Here is a 10,874-nt window from a genome sequence, read left to right as displayed (position 1 = left end):
CAGAGGCTTTGGATCCCTGTGGAGCTTTGGCTCTTTGGCTAGCAGTGTTTGTGAGCTGCCTCATACTGCTGTTAGAAACTGAACTCAGGTTCTTTGCAAGAGCAGTATCTGTTCTTACAGAGCCATCTCTTCAGCTTCCTCCTCTTCCTGCTCCTCTTCTTCTTCTTTTCTTCTTCTCCAGGAAAAATGGTGGCTCTCTGAATTGTCAGCCTTTGGAGGGGTCCTGAGGTCTCTCTTAGGGTAGAGCCTTGTTTAGGACAGGGGACAGCTGCTGTGAAAATTGTCTGACTCTATCGAACTCCTTCACCTCTCCTGCTTTTTTGCTTCACACAAGTACATGTAGAAGCGATATCTCTATGCAGCTTTACTTTAAGTGAACTACTTTGTTCCTAGTGGAGACTGTTTCACCTGTGATGTTACTGAGCCTGCCCATGTTCTGACTACCATCCATCACCAGATGAGATGACCAACTGAGGCTGACAGTGGGAACATTGCTCCAACATTATGTGGCCTTCACACTTCCATGCCTCATGGAGCAGGTATACAAAATTAACACTGTCATCTGGATTTCTAATACATGGGTTGAAAGCAATTAATAATAGGAAGATCTGAATTGTATATAGCAGTACATGTTAATAATCTTAGCTCTCTCTGAGTTTGAAAGTCCTTAAAGAAAGAAGTGTCTAAGTTGTATATGGAGGACAGCACAGAGACAGTGAGGTCTGGAAAGAGTAGACTCAATTAAGTTGTAGGACAAAATGGCTGAGGTCATGGAAGCTGCTATGCAAGCTCTGACAGGAAAGACACAGTTGTGCCCTGAGGCTCCTAGGGAGGACAACAAAACCACTTTCTCAACTAACTGCAAGTAGTATTCCAGTTAAATACGCTTCAGGACATCCAAGTGAGTAACATGCCACCAAGCACAATGGCAAAGGCCTTTAGTCCGAGCACTGGGAGACAAAGGCAGGCAGATTTCAAGGTCCAACTGGTCTACAGAGCAAGTCCAGGCCAGTCAATACTACTCAGTGAGACCTCCCTCAGAAAGTCCCAAACAACCAAAACTGGGTGGGTGTGGTGGCACGTGCCTTTAATCCCAGAACTTGGGAAGCAGAACTCTGTGAGTGTATGGCCAGGGCTATGCAGAAAAACCCTGTGTCAAACAAAAACCCAGCAAACAAACAAACATCTTAAAAGTGCGTAACCTGGCCCCTGCCTCTACCTAAGTACCTGTGCAGCCTCAGTTTTTTCTTCTTTTTCTTTCCTATCTTTTTCTTTTTCTTTCTTTCTTTTTTCTCTTTCTTTCTTTCTTTCTTTCTTTCTTTCTTTCTTTCTTTCTTTCTTTCTTTCTTTCTTTCTTTCTTTGTTGTTGTTTGTTTTGGAGGTAGTCTCTACAATATCCCTGACTGTCCTGGAACTCACCATAAAGACCAGGTTGGACTTGAACTCACAGAGATCCACCTGCCTCTGCTTCCCACCTCCTGTCCTCTAACATGCTCAAAAATATATTTATAGACCTACAGATGCAGACGTGGTCTCACTGTCATCTTAATTAAATGGCTGAGGGTGGTCTCTGAGTCCCCATACAGGAGTTGGTAAAAATTTTAAACCTGAGACGAGCCTTCCTGACAGGCTTAACTACAGCCAAAACTATGCTTGTCTGTAGACCTTGGCTGCTGCTCTGAGGCTGTCGGCATTCCCGCAGAAAAAAAAAAAAAAAAAAAAAAGAGGTCTTCAATGCCCCATCCCCAGTGGGTAGATCGTGGCTGCCTCAACAAGCCATGCCTGCCTGCCTGCCGGCAGACTAGCCTCTGGAAGTCAAAATGCTCCAAGGCAGGATACCCCTCTGGGCTCAGAAACGGAGGCCTATCAGAGCCTCTAGCATGCTAAGATAACACTGCACGATAGGAAAGACTCCGCCCAAAACTAACAATAGATGATCCCAAAGAGAAAGTTATCTCTAATGTCAGGAAGAAAAGAAACAAATACCGAGATTTTCAATTCCTCCCACGATAATATTACGTTTTATCTCTGCTCAAGGACCTGCACCTGGTATCTCTGGAGACAGAAACCAAGTTTAAAGTACACAAGAATGTGGTGGGTGTATGTTTTATGAAACTAACCAATTGTGCAGTGAAGCAGCCTTACCTAACGTTATTGGTCATCTTTCATCTTATTTGACATGTACAGAAATTTTAATCGAACCCATTTTATTTGTTCCAAGTCTGAAGTAGAACTTTTATACGGACTTTTAATCTAACTTCTCTGAGATTTTTAGCCATCACTATGGTCATCAGAGGCTAAACCTTGGAGACCAAACACCACCTGGAAGGACTTCTCCCCTTCCCCCACCCATACTCCTCTGGGTATGTTGTGTCATACAACAACGCTGTGTGTTGTGTCTTGCATAGACCTCCCAGCAGTAACTGGTTTGATGACTGTTTCTTTAGAGCTTCGGTCATTATTAAAAATGCTACAGAAGCACAGTGAGGATGCCCCCGACACACATCCTGTTTTCTGGGAAAAGATCGCTACCAAAGTAATTGAGCTGGGAAGCTGAGACAAATAGCTCTCAGCGGGCTCTGCAGCGGTTCAAAGTACCGCAGTTGATTGGAATCATACCACAGCTTCCTTCTTCCAGTCTGCAGGATAACTGCAGTCCTGGGACAGCACCCACGGATTATCTGCAAGCTAGACCAAGCAAAGGTGCTCCCATTTCCGGAGGAAAACTCTGGGGCCTCCTGGAGTGTTCAGCAACCAAGCATTTATTTGCGCAGCGCTCCAAGCGCCCGCAGCTGGCGGGAGCCGGCGGTGACGACAGGAGCCGGAGCGGGCCACGTGACCAGGCCTCCGGTCCGCGGCTCTCCTCCCCGCCTCCTCGCGTCGCCGCGGTCCTCCAGCTCAGCGTCCCGCCGCGGCAGCCGCTCGGAGCTCTCGGGGCTGAGCGGAGCGGGGGGCGGGCAGGCGGCCCGGGCGTCGAGCGGCGCGGGAGAGCGGCAGGAGCAGCCCACCGGGCCGGCCGGCGGAGCCCGGGACGGAGCGGACGGCGCCCTCGCAAACTTGTGCGAGCGCCGGGGCGATGAAGATGGCCGCGCCCTGGACGCGGCTCTACTCCCACAGCTTCTGTCTGTGCTGCCATGTCCGCACCGGCACCATCCTGCTGGGCGTCTGGTACCTGGTGAGCGCGGCCGGGCGACGAGCCCCCACCGGGTCCCCGCGCGCCGCTCACCCCGCAGCGCTAAGTCGCCTCCGGGTCGGCTTCGGCCCGGGCGGTCCGCGGTCATCCGCCTAAAGTTGTATTATTAGAAAGTTAATTCTCGGGGAGAGCCGCGCTGCGGTGGCGGGACTGGGGCGCGGGCCTGCGGGGTGCGGGCCGGGAGGTCACCCCGGCGCGGCACCTCCGCGGCAGCGCGCTCGCCCTCCAGAGCTCGCGTCCGAGCAGAAACGGTCGGGAACCTCCTGAGGGTGGGTCTCCCCTGTATTCAAAGCCCCTACGCCGGGAAGGCGCTCTGCTGTGACTGCGCTCCGGTTGGCCTCGAGAAGCCATCTTACACCCACTCAGGTTCCTGCCCGTGGACAGGTGACCCCTGGAAACGGCCACGGCGGGCAAATGCAGTTTTTAAAACGGGCCTTCAGGTTGGCGCTTTTAAGTAAGGTCTCATTTGTGTACCGAACGAGCGGTGGTTCTCTTGGGCAGCGAGGAAGCCTGAGGGATTCTTGCCCTGTGACGCTGCCCTTGGTTGGTGGTTGGCAGCCTTGGACTGCACCATCCCTGAGTCGGATTCCTCTGCATTTTGGAATTTGGGAGATCATTTTTGGGAGTTAGATCCGAGCTACTTGGCATTGAATAACGCTGCAAGATAAAGAGGCGCCTTAAAAAGCCGTATTTAAGAGGCATATAAAAGTTTTTACAGAGAACACATTCTTAGCCCACGAGTCGGCTTTTTTTGTTGTTGTTTGCTCATATTTAATATTTTATAGTTTTAAATAATATACAGTATCGAATTGTAAACTGCTTTGTGCCATTTCAAACAAAGCATTCCCCTCCTATATGATGTTACTGTGCTATTTATAGTCTCAAGTTTCCTTCAGTTGGGCCCATTATGGCCACATAATAGCAATTTTTAGCCTTAAAAGCTTTCCAACAGATCGTCGGTATATGTGGGTTCTGGCTGTGCAGTGTGAACATTAGTGTGGTGGCTCAACCCTGACTTTTCTCAAAGCCAAGGAACTTCCAGAAATTTAAGTCAGAGTTGGAGTATAGTAAGCAGCCTCGGGTGCTTTTACCTCTGGTCAGGTGGGGCAGGCCGTCTACAGATGATGTCCTCCTTGGAAGTGTTCAAATCTGCAGGCTTGCAAGTGCTTCATGTAATTCATAAAATCTAGGGCATTGCATTAGGCAAATGTATTACATGATCTACAGGAGAGATAAATCTGCTTGAGCCCTGCTGTTGGCAGTCATCCAACCAGGCTGTTTGGTGTGATGAAAGCAGACCTCTCCACACGCTTCCTGTCCTGCAGGAGCCTGTCGTTTGGGGGGATTTGCGTTTGGAATTCCACCTTTTGCAAGATAGCTTCCAAGTAGACAGGAAACCCAGGTTTATATAAAAAAATTTTCTACTTCACAAGACTGTTGCAAATTTCTTAAGTAGTTGAGTTCTTTATAGGTTTAGATATATTGGCTATCTAAAAGCTTGATTTCCATTTAAAAAGGCAAAGCTGGTTGGTGTCTTAAGGCTTAAGAAAAAACAGGTACCTGGCCTTCCTGCAACCTCCCCTCACTACCTCTCCCCACTGTCTTCACTGGCCACGTGGTTATGTATAAGAAAGTTTTCTGGAAAGAAGTGGGTGAGTCTTCAAGTAAGAGTCCACTGTAGCTGAGCCAAATAAAGTGATTCTTTACTTCCTGATTTTCAGTTGCTGTTTCTTATCCCCGCTGTTTAGTAACTAGGTCCTGCATGCTATGCTAGGTAAGCTAAATTTAAATATTCCAAGTGAGCTTAATTCGCATTCCTGTTTTAGGGATGAGAATTGTTTAGGGAGGCAAAGACCTTGCACTTTATTTACATCCTTGGTTACAGTTCAAGTGATAGTCTTTTTTTTCTTTAAGCCTTTAAAAAATTGTGATTTTGCCTTGACAGTCAAAGGGTTTCAGAAGTAAAACATTAATTCTGTTAGAGTTTTCTCTTTATTAGATTACCATTCACATACAGTGAGATTCAGTTGTTAACTTGTACAGTTTATTGACAAATGTGTATATATGCCATTGTAACTAACGTCCCTAGAGAAGGTTCTGAAACCACTCTAGGGAAGTGGGCCACTATAGACAAGATCTTACTCTGTACACCTGTATTTCATTCCTTTCATTTAGCATAACTTTTAGCTGGCTAGTGTTGGAGTGTATGAGTGGTTTATGTTTGGTTGCTGAATATTGTTTTAGTCTACGAATACACTATGTCTTACTTGTCCATTTGCCAGAGATGGAGCTGTATCTAGTTTGAGACACACACACACACACACAAACACAAATTATTCAGCTGTCTTGAACATTCTTAAGCACAATTTTGTTGTAGACATATTTTCATTTCTGTGAGTAGGTATCTGTGAGCTCATTGGGTGAAGCATGTTTGACTTACCCAGTGCTAGCCAGTTTTCCAGAGTGGTTGGTTCTGCAGTTCATTCTGTTACAGGTCCTCTGGCACTGCATAGTTGTGACCTGTGGTGGATTCTGGGAACCAAATCCTAGTTTTCTCTAAGAGTGGTAAGTGTTCTTAACCACTGAGCCATCATTCTAGCCCCATCTATTTCTGACATTTTAATCTTTTTATTACAGCTCCATGTCCTATTGATTTTTCTGTCTGGTTCTTAACTCTGAACCATCATTTCTTTTATTTATGCTCTGATTAGCTCTCATCCTACTACTGTAATCTGATGACTGATCTGTCTTAAATAGTTAGCATTCACCCCCTTTTCTTCTAAATAATCTTTTTTTTAAAAGATGTTTTTCTTTTTATTTACGTGTAAGTATTTATCTGCCATGTGTGCAGGTGCCCATGGAGACCAGAAGAGAGAGAGAGTGTTGGAATCCCTGAGTCTAGAAATACAGGCTCTTGTGAACTGTTTGTAGATTCCAAAGTGTACGTTTACTTATTGTGTGTGTGCACCATAGGAAGTCAGAGCACATCACTGAGGCATCTCCACTGAGGTGGACAAGAGCCTCTGTTGAGCCTTGTTGGTCGTTGTTTGTAAACCTCAGCTGACCTTGCTTTTTTTTTTTTTTTTTTTTTTCACAGAATCAGACAGTGCTTCATTTTGTAAAATGGAATGTTACAGAGATTTTCTATAAAAGCTGCAAGAAACAAACAATCCAAAAAAAAAAAAAAAGCCATTTCAAAGTTAATGTCCCTTGTAGAGCTGGGACTAGGAGGCAGAAGACAGGAAAATACTAGTCAGCATCAGGTTACTTTTTTGTATAGGATTAAGGCAGAGGGAGCTCTGTTGTCTTGCCAACGGAAGCCTGACTGGGATTTGCTGTTATCTCTTTTCAGTCGCTAAGAATGTACCGTAAGCAGCCCAGTTTCAGTCGGGAAAAGGGAGCTTCTTCGGCACCATGGACTCCATCTTGATTTTTTACCTGGTCTGTTGGCCCAGGGTAGGCAAGCAATGCCTTGCTATAGATGTTATTTAGTAGTGTGAATGCAACTTTAAATTGTTAGTGAAAATACAGTTGAATGTTTAAAACTTAGCCGCCAAGATTTCATGGCCAGTTGGATCCGTAGTGCGGGTGTGGTGAGGCAGTAGCTGTTGGCATGGAGCCAGTCTCTGTGAGGCTCAGGGGATGGGTTGGTCCTGGCAGCAACAGGAGTGCTATGGACAGAAAAGGAAGAAGTCTCATCCACTGGAAGGCATGGCCTTTGGTCCACATTTACAAGGTCAAACTATTAGGATCGAATCCTGGGCACTGGTAGTCCTAACAAGCCAGGCTTGGCCACCGTGTGCCAATTTAAAAGAGAAAGTAGAGAAAAGGAATTTATTGAATGTGTGAAGGGACTGGTATTGGCACAAGACACCCACTACCAAGTTTCTTTTGACCCTGGAAAGGTGGTCCGACAAGATGTCAAAAGTCAGATATCTCTTACGGTAGGCAAGTACTTGCTCTGGCTGGTCCCAGGCTTCAGCTTTTTTCCCACCTCCACCCAGCATGAGATTCCTCAGAAAACATTCGTTGTTTGGGGTTCCTGTTTGGTAGCCAAAGGGAGGTGCACGAGTGGATGGTTGGCCTCCCCTTAGAATATTTGCTCTCATTAGCTGGCTGCTCGCCAGCTTCCCTTTCCCAGGTGCATCACCCTCACTAAGATAAAGTAACATTTAAAAATGGGCTGGAGAGATGATGGCTCAGCAGCTGATAATAGTGGCCGCGCACCCAGCTCCTGTTCCCAGCAAAACTGTGTAACTCAAGTTCCAGGGGTGCAGCACCCTCTTCCAGTCTCCGTGGGCACCAGACACACACAGACCAAACACCCAGAACACTTAAAACTAAAGTTAACTTATTTATTTATTTAGATTTTTTTTAGTTTCTCTGTGTTGCCTTGGCTGTCCTGTAACTCTGTAGATGAGGCTGGCCTTGAACTCACTGAAATCTACCTGCCTCTGTTTCCTGAGTGCTGAGATTAATTCGTACCACCATGTGTGCTAAAATTAATTTTTTAAAAAAATAGAGAATGAATTTATTTGCAGTTTGGGCCATACTGGGAAGGGGAACATTCTCACTTTACCTTGCCCTTGATGTTTAAAGAAAAGCTAAAACCCAATAAATGGCATGTGTAGCTTTCATTGTAGGCCTCTCTATCAGGGTTGGGAGTCAGGGCTCTTGGTGCTACTTCCATTTTCCAGTTGGGATCCCCATCCTCAGGTCCCCAGTTAAAATCAGGCCTGTCAGATGGACTGCATCACAGCTAGCCCTCCAGCTGGTGTTCACACAGTCCATAGAAAATGCTGCATGTGGATCTCCTTGTCAAACCCTAGTGGCTCCTAGTTGGAGCTATGAACAGATTATAATTACATCTGGGACATCTCCTTATCAAAGAGAAGGGGAGACTTTTCTAAGTCTGTTTTGAGATGTAACCTGAGAGCCACAAAATGGGATAAATGGTGTGGTTAATTGCCTGTCCTCTAGTTGGCCTCGGTGGCCCTCTTGGATCTTTGTCTTCTTGAGCACCTTTCTTAACCCTGAGGTCTAGTTTATATTAAATGATCCTCACTGAGACTCTTCAGCAGCGCTTCATAAACTAGCTGTTTCTGAAATTCCTTTCAGTATCAAAGCCATGAGCCCCAGTCTGGCCTGACAAGCTCCCTTAAAGTCCAGGGGAACTCCCCAGACAGAGGTGAGGTGCTGTGTGTCTGTTGCCTTACCCTGACAAGGGCACCTGGAGGACAGCTTTTTTTTTTTTTAGGACCATGTGGAAGTTGCGTGCTAGGCTTCTGATTTGCGTCTTAATAGTCAAGCTGAAATATGACCTAGTCACTAGGGAGGGCGCCAGGTATTATCAATGTGTATGTACCTCTGGAGTTCAGAGGACAAGGGCAGAAGCTGCTTCTCTTCTTCCCCGTGGGTTATGGGGATCAAGCTCAGGCTGTCAGGCTTGGCAGCAGGCAAAACCCACTGAGCCACCTTGCTGCCCTTAACCCTCAGTTTAAAACTGGAGCTGGAGATTTGTCTCCTCAGCTATTGGAGAGGATTTGAGTTCACTTCTTAGCACCATGTTGAACCGCTTACTTACATAGTCAGGAAGCTCCAGCTCCAGGGATTAGATGCCTTCTGCATTTTCCAGTACCTTTGTACTCGTTTGCTAAATGCACAGTCCACACAATTAAAGAGAAACCCTACAGAAAGCAACGAGGAAGAATCCCCGACTCCAACCTTTGGTCTCCACACATTTGCGATGTGCACATACATCAGGTTTTTCTTTCATTTTCTTTTTAAGCTTTGAGGTAAAGGTAGCAGGGCAAATAAGTAGAAGATCATGACAGCTGTCAGGAGGAAGAAAATGGAAAGAAAGTCCTGCCTTTAAGTTAGGCATGGAGGTCAGAGAAAGTGAGAAAGCCCTTTGTGAGTGTCAGGAACAGCATGATATCCAGAAAAGAGAAGGAAAAAGAAAGAACACCCAGTTGTAGGCTTTGGATCTGAGTATAGAGAGCATCTTCTCCCCAGACTCTGGTGTGCCAAGACAGGCTTGCACCAAGGACAGCTGTTTGGTAATAGAAATAGAGAGCCCATTTGAAAAAGGGAAAGTAAGCTGGGTGCAGTGGCGCACATCTGTAATCCCAGCACTAGGGGAGGCAGAGGCAGAGGCAGGCAGGTCTATGAGTTCAAAGCCAGCCTGGTCTACAAAGTGAGTTCAAGATAGCCAAGGCTACATATAGAAACCCTGTCTCAGGAAAAAAAAAAAAAAAAAAATCATCTAGGTGTGGTTCTTCAAGCCTTTATTACCAGCTCTCAGGAGGATCTCTGCGTTTGAGGCCAGTCTGATGTACATACTGAGTTCCAGGCCAGCCAGGGCTATATAGTGAGAGCTTATCTCAGAAATAATTAATACAGGAAAAGCACTGTGGGAGTAAGAGTGGGCGAGTGAATCCTGGGGAAAGCACAAAAAGAAAAAAAGAAAAACTTTAGTGAATGAGGTGTATGTGAGAGAGAGAGAGAGAGACCTGATGAGTTTCATTAGGTTGCTTGCAGGAATAAAGGTAAGGTTTCTTTACAGGAGCATGGTCACCTTACTAGTAGCTATACCACTGAAGAAAATGTCCTTCCTTTCCCACCAACCATAACTGCTTTTAAATCCTCAGGGAAGGGTAGGTTCTCATGAGCCTTTCCCTTTCACCACAGGGTGTCCACAGGCCAAGTCTCGCAATCACTGGGCTGGAGAGATGGCAAGAGTTAGTGGGGGTGCTGCCTTTGCAAAGCACCCTAGTTCAGTTCCCATCTCACAACAACCTATCCAGTCCTCTCCAGTCCTCTGGGCTCCAGGGCACCAGATCTACACACATGTAACCAATTTAAAAAATAATTTTTTTTTTCTTTTCAAGACAGGGTTTCTCTGTCTAGCCTTGGCTGTTCTGGACTCACCTTGTAGACCAGGCTGGCCTCAAACTCACAGAGATCCACCTGTTCTGCCTCCCTGAAGGAAGGAAAGTATTTTTAAAAGTGCAGTATGCATCTCCTGGACCACAGCACTCCCTCTTCCTCTGGCTTTTCTGTTCTTTCCTCCCCTTGGGGCTATGGAGAGGATGACGACTGGGGAAAGAAGCTTTGGTCAAGGCTGAAAGCAGTACTGATCTTTGGGTATAATCGGCTAATTAGGAAGTATCTTGATATCCATTTAGCAAAATGTCAGTAGCTCCTGTGTGAGCCCTGTGATGCTCCAGACTCGGACTTTTGACTGGTTTAAAATACTAGCTGTAAATTCCCTTCTGAGAAGCAGACATCAGATCCAGTAGAGAGTTAATCCTGTAACAACCTTGCCTCTGCTCTGTCAGGATCCACACCTGGGTAAGACTGTTGATTACAGTTTTCTCAGGAACCTCCATAGCTCCTTCCATCACAGTTTCTACTTCATTTCTCTGTGTCATGGCCAAGGCAGGTGGCATTTTTAGTGTTCATTGGGTGAGCAACCAGAAGACTTGGTAGGTTTGCCTTTATTATTTAAGAACCTCTTACTGATAACCTGGGTAGCAAGGGAGCCTGTTTCTGCCAGTTAGACTTTTCAGTTAATAGCCTGTGGTTTCTGGAAATTACTTGTTTTGAGATAGGCTCTCCCATAGTCCAGGCTGTTTTCAGACTCAACTCTGCAGCCTATGATGGCCTTGGGTTCCTTCTT

At 46.1% G+C, this 10,874-nt stretch overlaps 1 protein-coding gene across 1 annotated transcript in view; it reads left to right on the top strand.

Annotated features, from left to right (window-relative positions):
- The first annotated feature begins 2,841 nt into the window (after positions 1-2,841).
- Laptm4b (lysosomal protein transmembrane 4 beta) overlaps positions 2,842-10,874 on the top strand; it is a 49,598-nt gene continuing 41,565 nt past the window's right edge. Inside the window, exon 1 of the mRNA XM_060392974.1 lies at positions 2,842-3,175. Coding sequence (XP_060248957.1) covers positions 3,077-3,175 — 99 coding nt within the window. The 5' untranslated portion in view covers positions 2,842-3,076. The remainder of the gene's footprint in view (positions 3,176-10,874) is intronic.

This window comes from Meriones unguiculatus, chromosome 1, assembly GCF_030254825.1.
Source record: "Meriones unguiculatus strain TT.TT164.6M chromosome 1, Bangor_MerUng_6.1, whole genome shotgun sequence".
Classification (NCBI taxonomy): Eukaryota; Metazoa; Chordata; class Mammalia; order Rodentia; family Muridae; genus Meriones; species Meriones unguiculatus.
This window is presented reverse-complemented; position numbering and strand designations above follow the sequence as displayed.